The following is a 22541-nucleotide window of genomic DNA, read 5'->3' as shown; positions in this document are numbered from 1 at the left end:
GGGATCGAATATTCAGCAACCCGAGCTTTATCATTTGCTCATCTGCATTATATTTGTTTTTATTTGTTTTGCGGACACCACTTAGCCAGCCAGCCATTGAGTTAGGACAGTCTACTAAGTATCTCATCACTCCTTTGAACAGGAAGGGGGCCAGAGCAAATTACAGTGCCTGACATCGTACTTGCAAGTTCACACACCTCTTTATTGTTAATTTTAGACAGAGAAGGCTATACTATAAATGTGACATGAAGTGCAAGTGAAAATAATAGGAGAAGACATGACTCACCATGTTTGTTAACTGATCCTACTCACCACAGTTGTTTGATGGACTCGAAAAGGCGCGAGCAAAAAAAGACGGCAAATACGGATGGCATATTAACAGGCTAGTGGAAGGCTAGCGTGTTTTGCGAATGATAGTGATTTAGATTAAAGCTAGCAAAGTCAGATCTTCCCAAAGAAAAGTGAGGGCTTGCACCCTATCCTAGATTTACAGCAGTTGAACAAGCATCTCAGATGTTACAAGTTCAAAATGCGTACAGTACGTCACCTGCTATGCTCTCTGTGTCCTCGGGAATGGTATACATTGGTGGATTTGACCGATGCATATTTCCATATCACAATCCGCCCAGGGCACAAAAAATTCCTGAGGTCCTCCTTCAAGGGGACTGCATACGGATTCCAGGTCCTGCCATTCGAGCTGTCCCTAGCACCCTGCATATTTACGAAATGTGCAGAAGCGGCATTGGCTCTGCTGCGTCATCAGGGCATGAGAGTGTTTGCGTATTTAGATGAGCTTCTCCTGGCTACAGACAGTGCAGTGTTGCAAGCGCAAGCACTTGTCTCCGATTTATGAGCTCTGGGTTTCTTAATAAATCTCAAGAAGAGCTCCCTGGGTCTAAATCAGCAGATTTCGTATCTCGGTTTAGGAATAGATTCAGGACAGAACACAGCTATGCTGTCAGTATGTAAAGTGTTGAGACTGCTGGGGCTCATGGCCTCAATGATAGCGGTCATTCGGCTGGGTCTCCTCTTTATGCCTGCATTCCTGAGGACTGGGCTGAATGCCACGCAACATTTGAGCTCCGATCCCCTGGGAATCTGTTGAGAGAGGGAATCTCCCTGGGCAGGGTTACGTCACGTATAGTGGTGACGACAGATGTGTAACTACATGGATGGGGAGCTCTATAAATGGGGAGTGGTCAGCGACAGAGCTGAAACAGCCCATGCTAGACAAAGTGCGTCAGCAGGTTCTGTCAGGTTCTGATTTTAGTGGCCCCTTGCTGGCCAGCAAAGACATGGTGCGCAAGTATCGTAACATTGCTGTCAGGGACACCATGGTGTCTTCCCTGCTGTCTCAGACAGCGGGGGCAGATTCTACACCCTCAGCCAGAACTGTGGTCTCAATGAGCCTACACGCTGAGAGGGAGAATCTGAAGGCAGCGGGGCTCACAATCAATGTTGTGGCCACAGAGCACAAGGCCGCTGTCGACAAGGGGGCTTTATGTGCATATTTGAAGAGTGGTGCGGGCGAAGATCTTTGTTGCCTTATTAATGCCTAATTGCGGGAATATTGAGAATTACTGGAGGAAGGTCGCTCCCATTCCACGCTGAAAATTTACTTGGCGGCCATTTCGGTCTGTCATGAGGGCATTAATGTTGCTGCGGCAAGTGTGCACCTGCTTGCCATTCAGTTTCTTGTGTGTGGTGTCTATGGCCTGTTACAAAATCAATGCTGCCATCATGGGACCTGATTGTAGTTCTGGAGGCTATTTGTGAACCACCATTTGAGCCATTAGAATCCTCGGATATAAGGATGATGTCTTATAAAACAGCTGCTGGCACTGGTGTCAGCGAAGCACATTGGTGATCTCCATGCACTGTAAGAGAAGAGTGCATACAAGAGTGAAGTGTTGGCTCTGCCGTCAAGAGGCATGACGACATCATGGGCGCTATTTAGAGGGGTGTCTGTAGAGGACATTTGTGTGGTGGCCAGTTGGGCACCGCTGCACACGTTTGTTCAGTTTTACTGACTAGATGTCACTGCGGTGACGGTGGCTCAGTCCGTGCTTACCGCAGCAGCTTTAAGCCAGGGGCTATTGCTCCCTTGAAAACATGGGGATAATTTGTGGCTGGTCCCTTTACGTTTAGTTCAGCGGACTAGTAGTTATATGCATAACTCGCAACTTATATGCATTTCGCTTTTATAGTTTCATTTCATTAAAAAAATTATTTCAAATACTGGGGATAGTTTGCCCAAAAAGGAAAATTGTTTGTTTAGCCTACATTTAGGCTACTCGCCCTCATGTTGTTTCAAATCTGTATGACTTTCTTTCTTTTGTGCAACATAAAGGAAGATATTTTGAAGAATGTTGGTAACCAAACTGTTTTGGTCTTCAAAGATATCTCAATACCAATTCAGATGCAGCTCCTGAAAAAAATCATGGCTGTTGTAGCCTAAAAATGTATGTGTAATAAATTCTATGTTAAATCAAATAAAATATTTCTTTCTAATTTTTGTAATGTCTATTTGTTGCTTTTCTCATTTAACACAATTAATAATGACTTTAAACGATCGTTTGGGCATAATTTCTCACCCAAATTGTATGTGTGATGAGTTTGCGACTAATTAGCGTAATCTTTGAGTGAAAAGTTTAATTGAATTTTCCACAAATTTCTGAATCTTTTAGTGTTTGGTTTTACTTTAAAGGGATAGTTCACCCAAAAATGAAAACCATTATTTACTCACCCTCAAGTTATATTAAAAAATATCCTTGCTCTTCCAAGCTTTATAATGGAAGTAAATGGAGCTCCTGATTTTGAAGTCCAAAAAAGTGCATCCATCCATCATTAAAAATATCCACACAGCTCCAGGGGGTTAATAAAGTCCTTCTGAAGTGAAGCGATGCATTTTTGTAAGAAAAATATCCATATTTAATTTTTTAGAAACTATAATAAGAAGCTGCCAGCAGACAGCCTATGCAAATCGACTTATGCCAAAAGAGTAACCTCTGACATGACGCACTGACGAACGCGGAAGCACAAAGGATAGTCTATAACAAGAATTTTTTAAAGAAATATTGGAAGATTTCGATACAAGAAAAGAGGAGCCTGAGTTTGTTGCCCAGCCCTGTTTGTTTGAACTGCAAGAGGCGTCTAAGCTTATGCTACATCCTACGTCATACATCGCATCAGAAGTTAGGCTCAAGTCGAATTGTGTAGGCCATCTGCCGGAAGCTAGATATTTTAGTTTATAAAGTTTTAAATATGGATATTTTTCTATTGTGAAAATATAAAATTATATTTTACAAAAACCCATCGCTTCACTTCAGAAGGCCTTTATTAACCCCCTGGAGTAGTATGGATTACTTTTATGATTTTTTGGACTTCTAAATCAGGAATAATTTTCATCTGGGTGAACTATCCCTTTAATGACATCGGGACTGGAGCTGATTTGAACAAAACCTGATGATCATATTCTCCATGTTCCAATGAGCATTTAATAGAAAAACGTCTGACTGTCTGTACAAAGAGTCACATGATCCAGGTTTATGTGGAAAAATACCACATTTAAGTTAGTTTTAGACTTTTGGTCCCCACTGTAAATCATTATGTAATATAAAATTAATTATTCTGTGATTTAGGATTTTGGTCATATAAGATTTCCACCCACCTGTAAACATAAATGTTGTAAGGATACTCTAGATGTCTGAATAATAATAATAATAATAATATTCAGCATAATTTTTGCTTGTTCAAACTTTTTTTTTACACGAACGAGAAATGTTGTTCTTGTGTTCACCTTTCTCGGTTCCTGTGAAATAACAGTCGTCTTTATTTTGTTCATAGTTCTAATGGAAAGTCTGTGTCATGGTCTGAACCAGGTTCAAGACATCCTCCGAAAGGGGAACACATGTGGCACAGACTGTCTGTACATGTGAAGAGGCAGGAAGCCGGATCCAATCAGACGGCTGTCATCAAACCCCTAACTAATACCTACAATAACCCAGGCATGGAGTTTTCCGATTTAAGCACCAAGACTCTATACAATGTAGCCGAGGAGGACGAGGGCGACCCGATAAGATACAATCCCTCGGGCAGTCCTCCTCTGATGGCTCTCAGGCTGTCGCCTGTTAGCAAGCCTATGAAGGAGGTGGGCCCCCATCTGACTTTTTACACTTCTGAGCAACACGTGCCACAAAAAAACAGTGTTTTCCCCCAACATGTTATTGCAGACCACTTTCAGCAAGAGATGGTCAAGTTCATACCTGATCTGGATGAGATCATAATCCTGCCTGAGCCAGGCAACAGGGTGATGCTGCCGCTTCAACCCCAAACATTGCATCCACATCCGATTTTGCCCATGCAACTGGGTGCTTACCCAGACGAGCCTGTCTCCCCTTTGGAGGAGGATGAAAATGAGCAGTTTGGACTTCTTCATGGCTACATGTATGACAATGCACAGATCCATGATGAGGAGGAGTTGGTACAGATCAAAATGTCAATGGAGGACTCTCTGGATCTGATGCCACCTTCTCCGTTTCGTGATTCTCTCGGCTCGGGCAGCCCCGTTCCCAACTCCCCGGTGTCTGAATCCATCTTATGCACGCCGCCGAGTGTGACGTACGCGTCCGTCATTCTCAGAGACTTTAAGCAAAGCTCCTCGACCCTTTGAAACATTGAAACACATTTATTTTAAGAGATCATGTCAGCTATTGTGAAATAATAGCTACTAGTTTGTACAATGGTGTGACTTAAGTCGCTTGCACTGGAGAGCTTTAATATTATATTTGTTTGATAGCAGAGCATTTAAAGAAACTGTATGGAAGTGGATGTATGTTGACCAGGGTCCAAAATTAACAAGTGCCAAATGCAAGTCAAATTTTGCCAGTACATCTTTTAAAGTTTCATATAGGCATGGAGAAGCTTGTGCACAATGTATTTATTTTCAATGAGCCAGTGTTTGCTATTTTAGTATCATTGGTATACTATTATAGTTTGTATTATTACTCTTCGACCAGCTGAAATAAAAAAAGTTTACATTTTTTATTTATTTTATTTTATTTTATTTCAGTTAATGTTTATTTTATTTCAAGTAACAAAAATGTTGTATCATTTTAGCTTTATTTTACAATAACCAACAATAAAACAAAATAGCCTACTGTTTAATGGCCATTAAATATTCTCAATTTACCCACAACTGACAGGTGTGGCCAAAAAAGTTATTGATATATAATTTTAATTAGTTTTTATTTTTCAATAAATGTTTAACTTTCCATTTTAAAGTTTTGGTAATTTTGTTGTGTTTTGAAATTTATATTAGTTGCTTTTTATGCATTTATATCGTTTTTATTTGAGTTATTATAGTAGCTAGTTAAACTTCAAGTTAAACTAAATTAAAATAGGAAATGTTTGTCTTGGCAACCAACTGAAATAAAATGTGTGGGGTTTTTTTGTTTTATTTTTTGTTTTTTCAAGCAATGAAATATTTTTTTTATGATTTTATATATAGCAGGTACATTTTCACAATTCACCCACAATTGGCAGGTGTGGCCAAAAAAAGAAAGAAAAAGAAAGTTAATTTTGGACCTTAATGTCAATGCTGGATTGAGTAAAAGCAGAAACCCAAACATGCAGGATCCCTTTGATTTCTGTCACTATCACTTGCTTTAGTATGGCAGCAGTAGTTGACATGAAAACAACACCAGTCATTGTAATGCTGTATATTCTGCGCTGTTTAAGCTTTTAATTATAGATCAAAATATCTAAAGGACCAGCAGAAAATAACCATTGTAGCAGAAAATTTAGAAGAAGCTGAAGATTTAGAAATTTTAAAAATGTGCAGTGACTCTTATGAGTGACAATTTAATGTTTTATGTGTTTTATGTGTTTTATACAATCAGTCTACATGACTTTTATAAACTAGATTTTAAAACTGAGACTGTATTAAATGAACATGATTATCAAACAGTTTTAGGTCTAGTTAAAGCATCACATCATGCAGTGTATGTATGCTGTAAACTAAGTGTAGATAACCAATGCCTACAAGTACAAAGTAGCAATTAATAGAGTTTAAGTGCCAATGTCAATATTAACTGTATTTTTCCATGCTGTATTATTTTTATGTAATTTTTGTATAGTTTGTGTGTTTGAAGTACAATAGAAAGTGTATATATTAATTGTCTTCCATTTATGTGTGATTTTGTACAGTTATGAAGTAATGTAAATATTTATAGCTTTGGATTTAAATGGTCATAACTTAAAGCCAGAGTTTGTATTATTACATAGACCTTTTCAGTAGACAATATTGATCTTTCAGTTTCAATGCCTGTATTTAGTAACTTCTCTTTATTGTTGGTTGAAAGTTTTCATATCAGTTCCGAATACTTATATGCTTCATACAGATAGTGTGTTAATGAAGATTCAAGAACCCCTAATGCTCAACAGGGCCACCGACGGCAGTTTCACCAGAATGTATCATGAGTCCTCATATGTGTGCCTCATACCCGTAGACAGTTATATCCTCGTGTTGTTATGACCATTTAAGTTCTCTATGACCTGATGGTTACTAAATTATTATTATTAATAGAATTGTAACTTTTTATGCAATTATAGAAAGTTGTTGTAACTTTTAGATATTAATGATTATGCTGTACGTTTTTTTTTTCTTTTGCAATGCAATATGTGTTTGTTTCTGATCTTGTCAGATTGCATACTATAGTCTTGAAACTATTGTTTATCTTTAAACATTTGTGCTATTATATTTTTGAAAAGAATCATCGGTGTCCTATTGCATACTGTAGATGTAGATGAACTACATGTTTCTACAGATTAAATATACAGTATAGTTCTGTATTTGTCAGAATTGCTTATAATAGTGAGCATGTTTTATTGGGTTTATGTTAAATATTGTACAATGTTAATAAGCTCTCAGGGTTGTTACTGCAGTAGGTGTTTAGTTAATAATTTCCCAAAATGTGACTAGTTGTTGCTTTCATGTGACAATGTTAAAGAACTGTCTACAACACCCGTCCGTCTCACTGTCACTTTATGCATGTTTTTTGCATTTGAAATGCTCAAAATGGCCTTTTATACCTTTTATGTGACTTATTTGTTTTATGTAACTTTGTTTTATCGTTTTGATGCTGGTATGGAAACTGTCTGTGTTAGGTAGTTGGAAAACAAGAGAGGGATTTCAACGGCAGAATAAACCTGAACTAGGTCATTTGTTGCAGATGAGATTTGTTAGAACTATCCAAGGAAAATGTCAGGAGACTCAGAATTAAGATTCACTGAACATTTATTTAAAATTTTAGTGATTGGAGACCATAAAGTTGGGAAAACCAGCTTTGTCAAACGATATGTGAGAAATCAATTCTACGAGGAGTTGAAAGTGACTATAGGTGTGGATTTTTCTATGAAGGTGATCGATTGGGATAGTCACACACGGGTGAGATTACAGCTTTGGGATATAGCAGGTAAGTCGTATTACCTTGTTTAAACAAAATTATTTTAATAGAATTATGTAGATTACATTTGTTATTTTGATTTGTCATAATAGATCATCAGTGCATAAAACTAATCATGTTAATGTGCATCATGAGAAAAATGGAATCAAGTCAAGTCACTTTTATTTATATAGCGAACATGAAAATAATACAACAAAGTTTGTTTCTAGAAGAAAATTGCGTCATCGTCCACATTAAGTAAGGCAGATCAATAATATTGTTGAATATTAATTGTCCCCAACTAAGCAAGCCAAAAGCCAGGGCAACCGTGGCAAGGAACCAAAACTCCATCAGGTGACAGAATGGAGAAAAAAACCTTGGGAGAAACCAGGCTCAGTCGGGGCCAGTTCTCCTCTGGGCAACGAGCGAACAGTGTATGATTATGATCCAGGCAGCATTGCAGGTCAAAAGTCAGACTGGATCGGAACATTCAGAATATTTATCCAGTTCCATCTGGTTGGAAGTCGGAGTCACGCCGGTATGGAGACGAGTTTGTTGAGGATCAGTGCCGATGGCTGTCGTGACGATGAGGAGTTCACAGGGATGATGAGGCTGGCACTTCAGGGATGCGTTGTGGATGGGTCCAGGTGCAGGTCCACCATCTGATCTGGATACGGCCCGGATCCGGCTGACTTCAGTAAACATAGGAATAAACAAGACTAACATTAGCGTAGAAGCCATTCTTCTTATGATGTAACGAGTATGTCCGGTGTTATAGGAAGTGTCCCCGGTTCCGGCTGTCCTAATCTATGCAGCCTAATAATCATTTAACTGATTTGAATAATAGAAATGTATAATGTTCTATATGAATGCCAGGTAAAAGAGATGCGTTTTTAGTCTAGATTTAAACTGACAGAGTGTGTTTGCTTCCCGGACAATGTTAGGAAGACTGTTCCAGAGTTTAGGTGCTAAATAGGAAGGATCTACCGCCTGCAGTTGATTTTGATATTCTAGATATTATCAACTGACCAGGGTTTTGAGATTGCAGTAGACGTGAAGGACTATAATGTGTTAAGAGCTCGCTCAAGTACTGGGGAGCAAAACCATTTAGTGCTTTGTAAGTAGTCAGCAATATTTTAAAATATATACGATGTTTAATAGGAGCAGAATAAGACAGAAATTAAACACTTGTAAAAAAAAAAAAAAAAAAAAAAATCATGGCACAGTTTCACTTTCATATTTATTGAGTACAAAGCACCAGGCAACAATTACATGATATCCGAAATGCAAGTAAGCTGATCAGTGTCTGTTTTTCCATGAAACTGGAGAATTGGGACCATAATTTGCTTTAAAAATGTTTTTATTTGCTGTTATTTATTTAGGTCAAGAGCGTGTGAGGGGACTGAACCGAGTGTACTTCAAGGGATGCAGTGGTGCATTTGTTATGTATGACGTGACAAACGGGTCAACATTGGATGGAGCGCTGAACTGGAAACATGAACTTGATTGCCAAGTAATGTTGAAAAATGGCTGTCCAATCCCTACTGTTCTACTGGCCAATAAATGTGATGAGACTAAATTGTGCCAGAGGAATACCTCTCTTTTGGAGAACATCTGCCAGGAGAAGGGTTTTATTGGATGGTTTCAGACATCAGCAAAGGTGACTGGATTTTTATCATGCAAGTTTCCATATTTAGACTATACATTTAGGATAGGAAGCTGGGGTTCCCTTTTGAAGTGGAACTTTGAGGCAGCATCATTGAGTTGGCGCTATGGTGAACAAGTGTACCAAGCACGGCCATTTTACTGGCTGATGGCAGTCTATGACATCATGAGCAGGGTTTTCTAAGTAGGACTCAAGCTCCCCGGTGGCACCCTCGGGTTGGAGCCTAGGTGATCATAAGTTTTTGGGCACACTATATTATGCACTGCTTTCATTTTCTCCCTCTATGGTTAATATAGAGGAGTAGGCTTCCCCTTGAAGGAAGAGCAAGTTGAACAGAACTGCGGAAATTCACATCTCCCTATCTTTCGTTTATCTAACTCCCCATTATTATTGGATTCTGAATCTACTCTACTTAAACTAATTGCTGGCTATAGCAGTTATGAGCTGCTCTCCCCCGATGACATTGGGGTTTTAAGTAGGGCCTGAGCTCCCCTGCGGCTCCTTTTGGATTACAGCCTGGGTAGGAGTTACTGGGCACATTGCATTATGCCCTTCCTATTTGGCAAAGTACAGAAGTAGGCTTCCCTCTCGGAGGAGCAGCAGCTCTAAGCAGCCTTGCTTGCTAAATTTGTGATAGCTGCTTAAGTACCCTTAGGGTAGAGCATGGTGAATGAACCATGCTTTATTTACCTCCTTCCCCAACTATTGTTGGGTTCTGAAGCAGGAATATGGCTCCCCTTTGGTTAGGTGTTAGACCATGGTGACAGTACTAATGAGTAAAGGTGGTTCGCCCTTTGGCATCCTTCCTTGTTATCTGTCATATAATTTAGGTTGTGTGACTTTTCACATACTGCACACAGACACGAAAGGTGAGGATCCAAATGCAGAATTTATTGAAGGGTAATCCAAAGACGTAATCCAGAAACAGGCAAAAGATCTAACACACAGGCAATCAATCGAAACAATAACAACAGGGGAATAAACACAGACAAAAGGGTATTCCAGAATAACGGACAGGAAGTGAAAAAAAGTAAATAAATAAAATAAAAAAGACATGAAACAAGGAAACGCTCAGAATTGTAGAGTGACATATGGCAATAATTAACAATGAATGACTGAATTGACCAAGCTTTTATAGACAGAGTGAACAAGGCTAATGAGCAACAGCTGAAGGCAATGAGTGCTAATGAGCCTGGGCAAAGGATGATGGGAAAAGAAGTCCAAAACTGAGTGGCAGTTGTCTGGGGTGGAGTGCCCTCTAGTGAACAACCAGGGCACTCCAGCTGGTGACCGTGACACCGTTATTCAAGGCAGGTTTCAGCTGTTCTTCCCCAGTTATATTGGGGTTTTGAAGTAGAACCTTAACTCCCCTGCAGTTTCCTGGGGGTTAGAGTCTGGGTAACAGGGGTAGTGGGCACACTGTATAATGCCCTGCTCTCACTCTCCCTCCTTTGTTGAACAGGAATAAGGACTAGGCTCCCCCTTGGAAGGGCAGAAATAGTGAAGGTTGTGGCCTGTAAGGCTAAGTTTTTAGCATTTGGCAGGCTTCCTTACCTAATCTGCTCTTAAAGATACAGGGTGGACAGAACTACAATGGGCAATTCACAAGATTCCCCCTGTTTCGTTTACCTCTGTTTCCAATTAATATTGTGGCTTGAAGTAGGGATATTGTTACCCTTTTGAAAGTGTGCTCTACTATGGTCCACAATGCTAATACATAGAGAAAGTCCACTTGTGATGCGTCCCTGCTTGTTAGCTGTCACATATGGTCTGGTGTTAAAAGAAAGAAAGAAAAAAATGAGGCGCTAGCTGTAGTGGATCTTAGGTAGAGCACTTTTACTCAAGGCAGGGTTCGAGCTGCTCTCCCCCAGTTACATTGATGTCTCAAAGTAGGGCTCAAGCTCCCCTGCAGCTTACTTGGGGCCTAGAGTCTGGGTAATGAGAATTAATGGGCATACTGCATTATGCATTGCATTGCTTCCCTGAGTAGGACTAAGGATTAGGCTCTCTCTTGGAGAGGCAGAAGTAGTAAATAGTCTGAATGACTAATTACTAAGGGTTTGAGCACTTAAGCAAAAACATGAACTGCCCTCAACATACCCGTGAGGTAGAGCAGGAAGGATAGAATTGTGATAGGTATTCACGAAACTCCGCACTCTGATCAGATGAGTGTATGGAGTCTCCTAGTGGTTCCTGGATAGTTTCTTTGCTCAAATAGGGTTAATCACTCTTTCCGTATGACTTTAAGGTGAATAAGTAGAGCTTAAGCTCCCCTGCAGTTTCCCTAGAGGTTGAGTTGCAATGGCAAGAGTTTTGGCATTTATTTTATGCCACTCTCTCCTCTGATGAAAGTGGAGGTGATATTCTCCCCCTTTGAAGTAGTGGTACATTGAAGGTTGTAGTTGATTTACTCTCTTTGATAAGCTACTCCCTAAGAGCTTTGTCTAAGTATTGACATAGCATGCACGTTATTAGAGCTTTTGACATCATAGACTGCCGTAAACCAATAAAATTGGAGTGTTTAGTACACATGCTCAGACACCAGTGACGCTGAGGGCATCCCCATAGTGTCAACTCCATGACGCAGTGTCTCTTTCCCCTTCTCAGGGAATTCAGGGGATTCATCCTGGGGAATTCATTCTCAGGTTCATTCTCAGGTTCATCTCAGGGGAACCTGAGATGTTTTTCAACCTTCACGGAACCAGGGTTTTTTCATACTACTTAATTCACATAATTACAACAATTTGTATTTATTTATTGGAATGTCATAAAACTTAATTTGATATATTTTCATTTTTGAACTAATATATATATATATATATATATATATATATATATATATATATATATATATATATATATATACACACTGATGAGCCAATACAAAATATGATCCAAAATATACAATTATGTCACTACTTGTCCACCTAGATTTAAAATTAAATTAAAATAAAAGTTTTGTGTTTTGTCTGTTGTGTTTGTTTTAGGAGGATATCAATGTGGATGAAGCTGCTAAATTCCTCGTGAAGCACATTCTCAAGACCCATGAGGAGTCAGTGAAAGAAGAGCAGACCATGCAGATAAACCTGAAACAGCAGACAAAGACCAATTCTGCCTGCTGCTGATTTTATAGTCCACCTCTAGTATATCATTCTTTCTGTACAGTATATCATTTTGAAATTTGTATTTTAGATGTATTTGTATTTTATTTTCAATGATTAATACTCGTCTGAACAATTTTGGGGCCATGATCGAGTACCATGATGAGTATCTAATAAATACCCTTGTGGCGATGCGTCTCATTTTCACTGCTAATCCGCTACATGCTTACTGGTTATTAAATACATTAGCAGGGAAGGAAACTAACTGAGATCCGCTGTACACACTTACGCTGTACGCCTAAAACAATTCATCAAGTGAACAGAAATACTGTCAAGATGCCAGATTCATTATGTTTCTCTCTTCAGAAAGAACTGTGCACAGGGACATGGCCTATATTTTGTCAGAACTGTTAATTTGTTTATTTGGAAAATAGCAATATGGAGAGAATGGGTTTGGGAAAAAAAATCGAAATAAGTTGATAAAAAAATAAAAGTATCTTCAGGATAAAATTCATCAGGCCGTAGAGTCTCTCTGTTGTCCCATCAAGCGTAAATGCCTCAGAATATAGTCAGATCGCATATTAATAAATCTGTGATCTTAAAGCTCTTTTTACATTATTTGACAAATAAATCAGAATTTCCATTTCAGTGCATCATTTTCAGACATTTCTGCAAACTTAATTGAGAAGTTAGAAAACAGACTCTAATATAGGCCAATGCCCTGCCCTATTTATCCAGTTTATTAAATAATCAAATATATAAAATGTAGAAGTGAAATATCCCTCATACAATGATTATTTATCCAGGTCAAGGGAGCGATCAAACACAAAAGGGGAGCTTCCATACACAACGGCTGATGTCACAGAAATAGGAAACAGTTCCGAGCATGACCCATTTTTGCTGTGCATTTTTGAGGGAATGTTAAGAACTCTGGCGTTCTGATACTCCCCCTAGAGATCTGTACTATATTGAGCAAACAATACTGTGTTCAAGCCTCCATACCAGCCTGGACTGACTGTAGGCATCAGCTGCCAGCAGATTCTGAATTCTGTGGATGGAAGAGCGGGTTTGAATGTGTTTATGTGCTCGTATCATCAAGTAGTACAGGTCTGATGGTGCGCAATGCATTGTGTTCCCCCAGAGGCACAAGAAATGTTCCCATCTAGGCCCAAAGCACTTCCCATCTGTTAGCGCTGCCAGACAGGTTGTACAGGTGTAGCGCGTTTACATATTCTGGCAGATTTCCATGTGAGTATTGTGAGCAAACGAGAAGGCACTGTTGCATCATTGTGTTTTGATAAAGATGAGTTGTGATTCTTTGAAAAATTCAGTAGAAAGTGGATTATTTACAGTGGACTCATCACTGTGCTGGTCTCGTTCTGGTCTCTCTCATTACTGTGCTGGTCTCATTCTGGTCTCTCTCATCACTGTGCTGGTCTCGTTCTGGTCTCTCCCATTACTGTGCTGGTCTCATTCTGGTCTCTCTCATCACTGTGCTGGTCTCATTGGTGGTCTCGTTCTGGTCTCTCTCATTACTGTGCTGGTCTCGTTCTGGTCTCTCTCATTACTGTGCTGGTCTCATTCTGGTCTCTCTCATCACTGTGCTGGTCTCGTTCTGGTCTCTCTCATTACTGTGCTGGTCTCATTCTGGTCTCTCTCATCACTGTGCTGGTCTCATTGGTGGTCTCGTTCTGGTCTCTCCCATTACTGTGCTGGTCTCGTTCTGGTCTCTCTCATTACTGTGCTGGTCTCATTGGTGGTCTCGTTCTGGTCTCTCCCATTACTGTGCTGGTCTCGTTCTGGTCTCTCTCATCTGGTCTCTCTCATTACTGTGCTGTCTGATTCTGGTCTCTCTCATCACTGTGCTGGTCTCGTTCTGGTCTCTCTCATTACTGTGCTGGTCTCGTTCTGGTCTCTCTCATTACTCGTTCTGGTCTCTCTCATTACTGTGCTGGTCTCATTCTGGTCTCTCTCATTACTGTGCTGGTCTCATTCTGGTCTCTCTCATCACTGTGCTGGTCTCATTGGTGGTCTCGTTCTGGTCTCTCCCATTACTGTGCTGGTCTCGTTCTGGTCTCTCTCATTACTGTGCTGGTCTCATTGGTGGTCTCGTTCTGGTCTCTCCCATTACTGTGCTGGTCTCGTTCTGGTCTCTCTCATCTGGTCTCTCTCATTACTGTGCTGTCTGATTCTGGTCTCTCTCATCACTGTGCTGGTCTCATTCTGGTCTCTCTCATCACTGTGCTGGTCTCGTTCTGGTCTCTCTCATTACTGTGCTGGTCTCGTTCTGGTCTCTCTCATTACTGTGCTGGTCTCATTCTGGTCTCTCTCATCACTGTGCTGGTCTCGTTCTGGTCTCTCCCATTACTGTGCTGGTCTCGTTCTGGTCTCTCTCATTACTGTGCTGGTCTCATTCTGGTCTCTCTCATCACTGTGCTGGTCTCATTGGTGGTCTCGTTCTGGTCTCTCCCATTACTGTGCTGGTCTCGTTCTGGTCTCTCTCATTACTGTGCTGGTCTCATTGGTGGTCTCGTTCTGGTCTCTCCCATTACTGTGCTGGTCTCGTTCTGGTCTCTCTCATCTGGTCTCTCTCATTACTGTGCTGTCTGATTCTGGTCTCTCTCATCACTGTGCTGGTCTCGTTCTGGTCTCTCTCATTACTGTGCTGGTCTCGTTCCGGTCTCTCTCATCACTGTGCTGGTCTGATTCTGGTCTCTCTCATCACTGTGCTGGTCTCGTTCTGGTCTCTCTCATCACTGTGCTGGTCTCGTTCTGGTCTCTCTCATTACTGTGCTGGTCTCGTTCCGGTCTCTCTCATCACTGTGCTGGTCTGATTCTGGTCTCTCTCATCACTGTGCTGGTCTCGTTCTGGTCTCTCTCATCACTGTGCTGGTCTCGTTCTGGTCTCTCTCATTACTGTGCTGGTCTCGTTCCGGTCTCTCTCATCACTGTGCTGGTCTGATTCTGGTCTCTCTCATTACTGTGCTGGTCTCGTTCTGGTCTCTCTCATCACTGTGCTGGTCTCGTTCTGGTCTCTCTCATCACTGTGCTGGTCTCGTTCTGGTCTCTCTCATTACTGTGCTGGTCTCGTTCTGGTCTCTCTCATTACTGTGCTGGTCTCGTTCTGGTCTCTCTCATCACTGTGCTGGTCTCGTTCTGGTCTCTCTCATCACTGTGCTGGTCTCGTTCTGGTCTCTCTCATTACTGTGCTGGTCTCGTTCTGGTCTCTCTCATTACTGTGCTGGTCTCGTTCTGGTCTCTCTCATCACTGTGCTGGTCTCATTGGTGGTCTCGTTCTGGTCTCTCCCATTACTGTGCTGGTCTCGTTCTGGTCTCTCTCATCTGGTCTCTCTCATTACTGTGCTGTCTGATTCTGGTCTCTCTCATCACTGTGCTGGTCTCGTTCTGGTCTCTCTCATTACTGTGCTGGTCTCGTTCCGGTCTCTCTCATCACTGTGCTGGTCTCGTTCTGGTCTCTCCCATTACTGTGCTGGTCTCGTTCTGGTCTCTCCCATTACTGTGCTGGTCTCGTTCTGGTCTCTCTCACCACTGTGCTGGTCTCGTTCTGGTCTCTCTCATTACTGTGCTGGTCTCGTTCTGGTCTCTCTCATTACTGTGCTGGTCTCGTTCTGGTCTCTCTCATTACTGTCGTGGTCTTATTCTGAGTCAATTATGCGAACGCTGAGCCTGAAGGCAGGTTTTTGCTGACATGGTGCGTATAGGAGGGCAGATATTTTTACTCTCCCATCTGTTCCGCACTGTCCCGTAGTTTTACTTTGTAGCGTCCTTGGTGTGCGTCTAGGGATCTGTTCTACATACCACTTATTTGAGCCCCTCCGCTGCAGTTGTTTACAAATATTGTGGAGTGAATACATCTGTCCTGGTAGAGCAGTCTTTATAATTAATCTCAGCACATAAAATTTTAAGATTTTCTTTGGTACTTTGTATCAAATGTGACTGATTCATACTGCTTGAAATGTTCTGCTCTGATGGATGCACATGCATTATAACTGTTTCTGATTGCATTTGAAGTGGATATTTTGCTAAGAGGAAAAACAGAAAGCAGCCTGTGTCCTACTTCAGACCTAGTTTCAGAGGCAGAGTGAAGGAATATCTGTAGGAAATACTAAAATAATAAGCACAAAAATATTACATGTATAATATATTTCAAAAACTTTAGAATTCAGAAGTTTATTTAATTTTGATTAGCATTAATGTCAGCCAATGACACATTTCTCATATGGCTTAGGTTGCTTTGCCTAATCTGAGACAAAGAGCAATTTATCCACTTGGAGAGAGTGGTTAAGATGTGTCAGTGGTTTTTATAGAATTATTTAATGAAAAAAAGTTTATTAAATAGAATTTTGGTAACACTTTACTATAAGGTTCCATTTGTTAACATCAGTTCTGACAGGACCACTATCGTCAAAGATTATAGACAAATTAGCATACAGTTTGGATTTGCGGTTTATGATTCTGTTCTGGGCGAGAACTCCCGCACATCTATGCAGCCTAGCATGAATAAGAGCAGCAATAACCCCCCTTAGGGTAAACAGAACAGAACCAACATAAATGTATTGCCGATATCATTAATGTTCAAAAATTTAATGTAACAACATAATTCAAGAAAACTGAGTCTGAATTGAAGAGGAATTTCAGAATGCCAAGTCCTGACTGAACGAGAGGAGCTGGGGATGGAGGAGGGTACTAGCTCCTAAACAATGCAATAAAGCTGCTGATAATACTGAATGGACCTTATATAGGGATGCTGTGATGGCATCGTATCCCTATTGGTAGACGTGGATCAGCTGAGAGTCAGCTGATGTGAGTTTGACTGACATGACCTGCCAGAACTAACGCAATGCTTGATTTATTTGCATTTTATAAATGGACCTGAGCTAAAATAGTATTTTTATTAACTAAATGTATGTATGTATGTATATATATATATATATATATATATATATGTATATATATATATATATATATATATATATATACACACACATACATGATACATATTTTATACATGTTAGAGACTTTCTAATGTATAAACCATGAAAACTGTCTGGCTAAAAATCAATGAATTATTAAATAAAACCCAAACTGGTATCTGTGGGGTAAAGTGTGTCAGTGACAAATACAAATTTAAATACTATTGTATTGGTCTCATTGCCATTGTCATCCAAAGTGTCAACGAAATTTAGGGGCAAATTAATTTCTGAATATCAAACCCTTTCCGGTCTTTTTCGGATCATAAATCGGATCATAAATAATTTACTACATATTCCCATCAACTTTTCCCTGGACACAAGACAGCTTACCCCTAACAAACTGTGTCAAAGGACACAAAAGGCACTGCATTTGTGTCTGGTGGGTAAAGCGGCAGCTCCATGTGTGAGAGCAGATGGCCCTCATGGAGAAGCGGATGATGACTTTGCTGACGTACGGAGACTGAGAATCGCACAAGGAGGGATGCTGGACAGAAGAGAATCCACAGGATGCATGAAGAGCTGCGTTGAAAATTATTCTACTGCAAACCAACAAGACCTTTCTGCACTTCAGTTGTGTTTTTGTGCTTGATAAGCCATTAAATGTTGGGGTTGACATTAAAATATGGGATTTTCATAAGCAAAAATAAGTTTTAGGCTTTAAAAAAAAGGTGTATGAAAAAATTTCATAAATGCTATGCTGATAATGTATTTTGATAATACTTAAATTGAAAATATGCAAAATAATTTTCACTACTGCACAAAGAAAAAAAAAACATTACAGAATATTGCTGATGATGCTATAAATAAATAATTGTCTTTTTGGATATAGTGATTGTTTTCTTTTCATTTAAAATCCAGCATATGAGGAACCTCTGAACCTCATTTTTGGCAATGTTAATTTGGGCATCTAAGAATGATTATGGCACCATCTAGAGGGTGAAACACATACTGTCCTTTAATTCAGTGCTTTCAGGAAGCCCAGTAGCCTATTTGTGCTGTAGTAAAATGTGCTGTAATAGTTTATCTGACTTTGTTTGTTGCAAAAATTAAACAGGTTTGTCTTTTGGCCACAATATATAGTAAAAATGTTAAAAACTCAAATGTAAAAAAGTACAGTTGAGATTAGTTTGAAGCTATTATAAAGAACTGCATGATTAATCGTTAAAGATCGGGATCTCGATTCAGCTATGTCTATTAACCTTTAAGGTATGAAACAGCTTCACAAACAGTCTTTTCAACATCACAGAATTGTTATTTCTGTTACAAATATTAAAATGATCACAGAACTACTGGAATAAAAGTTTATAGTTCGGATATAAACACTGTGTGACTATATGTCTATGAAATTGATCAAAAGAGCAAATCCTTTTGAATCTTGGCGCTTCAAATAATTGTATCAATTACATTGTTATAAATGACTTAAAAATGTATTTGTCATTGAATCATTCATTGAAGAGATTTGTTTAAAAACTCTGATTCATCCAGTAATGAAACAAGTCAAGTATTTATGAGTGAGTCATTGAATCAAACCATTTTTTTAAAATAATTCATTATTAATTAAACATTTTAAGTAGACTGCAGCAATTAACATTTTGTCAGAACCTCTAGTTAATTACATGTTATTTTGTTTAATTGTTTGTTCAGAATCGTGATTTGTATTTGAAAATAAATAAATAAATCATAAATCTCAATTTCTCCAGAATGTGCAGTTCTATAACGTGATGATGCAACCAATATAAAAATGATTGCAAATGTATTATTTAGCATTTTTACACACTAGCGTTGGATTGTAAATTACAACATTAAACTCTTGAGACACTGAGAGGAGACCCTCTTCTCTTTGGCGAAGGTTCGACCCTCCGGAAGCATCCGGAAACAGTGACACCAGCCGTTACAGGTGGGAAGTGCCAAATGAGTCTCCCACGGGATTCAATGAGAATATTTTGTACCCAGACCAAGGCTCCCAGATGATCTGATAAACTCAGTATCACTCATGTCTCAAAAAGAAAACTGTTGCCAGCGATGATAATCTCCAGAAATTGATGCAATTGCATTAGCCTATAGACTAGAACAGAACTTACATTAACATCAATACATTCACAAAAAATTTACATAAAAAAAAATACAGATTTAGGAATAAAATCTCCTCTTGATCAACTACACACACAACACTTCTGCCTGTCCCCAAAACTCACTAATTTGCAACCAAATTTTTAATTAACTTCCAACCTCTGCTTTAATCCTTGCAGAAACAAAAAGCCTTTAAAATAACTCCAGGTACAGTCGTTCCACTATCCTTCTGCTTATTTTTCCTTGTAATCCATATTGCCAGCTTTGCTTTACCAATTTACCAAAAAATTAAAGAGAATCTGTGGCAACATACTTTGGGTCAAATATAATTATATTTTCATCCATATCTTCTCCAAGTGTTATAAGCCACCTCTTTAAAATCTGAAACAAACCATCTAACCTAGAACAATCTAAAAATAGATGCTTTAGAGTTTCTTCATGACCACAAAAAGAACATTTTTCCCCACAGTGGGTCAACACGTGCCAAATATCTATTCGTCACAATTGCTGAATCCTCCACTGAAGATCTGCAGTTTTTCAATGGGTGACTTATACAGGGACTTCCAACATCATAGGAGATGAGACTTGCCCAAACAGATCCAACCACTTTGATTCTTTACAACTCTTCAGTTCAGTGAATGAGAGACTTTCACACATGATAAATACAAAGCTTTCGTTGAAATGTCTTCAAACACATTCAGTGTTCACAGAAAACAAGACGTGATCCTTTTTTTCCATTATAGAAATCTGAAATTTAGAAAAACTTTAATTTCATCCTCGTTTACCACTGCTTTTTTCTTTTATACTTTGTCTGGATTGAAGGAAGAACTGAAAAAAAATCCTTCATTATTTTTTCCATAAATTTCACAGTCTTAATGTCAACTCAATTCTTGGGGATTTTTCCACTTGTTTCCATTCTTTAGATTAGACAGACATGTGCATTCTGCTCTCGCCAATGAAGTTTGCAAACTTCTCATTTCCAACACATTTATTATGGGGTTGTTAAAGAGTGGTTCATTTTTTCCATCCAACCTTCAAGGTTTGAATCTCTCTTTACTTGAAAAACAGAATTCCACACTTTCGAAATTGATGAGAAAAATCCTTCCATTCAATGTCTTTCAGACTGATTAAAAACAAATTAAAATCATATTTAAACCAATTCATACTGCGTATTAAGGAACAAGCTGTCTCAGTCTAACAGATTTTTCCAGAGTACAGCAACTTCTGTGCTGCCTGCAGCCTGAAAGCCTTGATTCTGCTTTTTATATCTATTAAGCCTTGTCCACCTTCACTGACTGGTTAATATAAAATAGCAGACTTTACCCAGTGCTGACCCGGCCAAAAGAAGTCATTTATATTCTTTTGTTGTAAATGAACTACTTCATCAGGTGGATTCAACACATTTAGTTTATGCCAAAGTGCTGAAGCAGCCAGATTGTTTGCCTCCGCCTAAATGATAACTGAGGCATCACCCATGTCCACCGTGACAAACGGTCACACATCTTATCATTCCTTCCCAGTTCTTCTGAATATATTTATCAGTTCCTAAATAAATATACCCAATATTTTCAGGCCTTCTTTACCCCATTTCACAAGGCTGGTGGCTCTTCTCCAGACCAATTTCCTAAAATAAAAACCTTCACTTTACATTTTCATACTTCTTTAAAACTTATTTTAAAACAAACACATCTGTTTTGCTTTTAATTAACACAGTAATGTCATCAGCAAAGGCAGAAAACGTAGGTTTAGCTTTTTGTCCATCAATTAGAAAGCCATCCAAAAAATTTTCCCAAATGACGAAGCAACGGTTCGATGGCTAAAGAATATAACATACCTGACAAAGGACGGCCTTGTCTACGTACTGACACTGGTTGGCTTAGCCCTCCTCCAACCTTTAACATGGTAGAAACACCAGAATATAAGCGTTTGATTCATGAAATAAAAAGATCACCAAAACCAAAAGCTTTAAGGGAACTAAACAAATAAAAGTGACTGAATCAAATGCCTTTTCTTTATCAACTGCAAATATTCCAATATTGTCACCAACCATCTCTTTTTGCAATATATTAAACCACGAACAAGAAAGATGTTATCCATTATAGTTCTGTCAGGAATACAATAAGATTGATAACCATTTACTATATGTTCTAAATACAATTGTAATCTATTTGAAAGACATATCGCTAAGATTTTATAGTCATACCCAAAATTGCCACTCGTCTCCAGTTCTTTAACAGACCAAGATCACCTTTCTTTGGTAACAAAGACAAATCGGCTCTTCTACAGCTTGTTGGCATGCAGTTCTTTTTTCCTGAAAGATGATTTAAAAACCTCAAGCAAATCGTCTTTTAATAAGTACCAAAACTGTTTATAAAACTCAGCTGGAAGTTCATCAATTCCAGGTGCACATCCAATGGATAGCTGGTTAACAGCCTTTTGTTATTTCATCAATATCAATTTCACATTCCAGTTGATTCCTCTGTTTATCAGTCAACTTTGGTAAATCTTTAAAAAGGTCATCCATACAGCCAATGTCACAGGGACCGTCTGAAAAGAGTTCTGTATAAAAATCAATAACCATTTATCTAATTTCTTTAGGATTAGTTGTCACAGTTCCATCTGATATCTTTAAATGTAGCATTGACTTCCGTGCTCCTTCCCTCAAAACTTGGAAAGAACTTGGTGCATCAGATGGATCTCTTAGAGAAAGGAAACGAGCTCTTATTAAAGCTCCCTTAGCTCATTCATGAAAAAGTGAGGCCAAAGCTTTCCTTTTTTCATTCAGTGTTTCAGTTGATTCACCATTTCGCTTAATTATCCTTCTTTCAATTGATTGGATTTCATTTTCTAATTCCATAACAGTTTTTTTTTTACAATAATAATAATTTGCATTAGCTGTATAATTTTGACAAAAAAAATCATGTGTGCTTTTCCTACATCGCACCAATGCACAACATTAGCAAAATCAGTCATTCGCTCTCTCCATTTTGCCCAAAATAAATTACATTTTTCACAACAGAAAGCATCAGCAATTTTACATTAAAATGCCAATAATAACTATGACATCTTATCTTTTGTAAATGAAAAACAGTCATACATAAATGATGATCTGAAAAACCATTCGGGTAAATACAGGCCTTTAAAATTCTATTACACCAGTCTTTATCAATATAAAAACTATCTAACCTAGCAAAGCTGATGTGGTCACTTGAAGACTTACACCAAGTAGGCTATATTGTTTTTCTACCGGATGTTGTAATCTCCA

General features: G+C 38.9%; 2 protein-coding genes across 3 annotated transcripts in view; both read left to right on the top strand.

The window, feature by feature from the left end:
* The window catches only part of grm1b (glutamate receptor, metabotropic 1b), a 29512-nt gene extending 22299 nt beyond the window's left edge, over positions 1-7213 (top strand). Inside the window, exon 9 of one of the 2 annotated variants that reach the window (XM_084096055.1) lies at positions 3847-7213. In XM_084096055.1, the coding sequence (XP_083952181.1) occupies positions 3847-4672 (826 nt within the window). In that variant the 3' untranslated portion in view covers positions 4673-7213. The remainder of the gene's footprint in view (positions 1-3846) is intronic. The other variant, XM_084096056.1, reaches the window with a different exon arrangement.
* A 48-nt stretch (positions 7214-7261) lies between these two features.
* rab32b (RAB32b, member RAS oncogene family) lies at positions 7262-12798 on the top strand (the record flags this gene model as incomplete). The annotated part of the gene is made up of 3 exons (XM_084096849.1): positions 7262-7475; positions 8828-9105; positions 12099-12798. 3 exons carry the CDS (start codon positions 7262-7264, stop codon positions 12234-12236), a joined length of 630 nt encoding a protein of 209 aa, XP_083952975.1. The 3' UTR covers positions 12237-12798.
* Positions 12799-22541: the final 9743 nt, after the last annotated feature.

This window comes from Abramis brama (assembly GCF_963993115.1).
Source record: "Abramis brama genome assembly, chromosome: 21".
Taxonomy (NCBI): Eukaryota; Metazoa; Chordata; class Actinopteri; order Cypriniformes; family Leuciscidae; genus Abramis; species Abramis brama.
The sequence above is the reverse complement of the archived record's forward strand: the minus strand, read 5'-3'. Positions and strand labels throughout refer to the sequence as shown.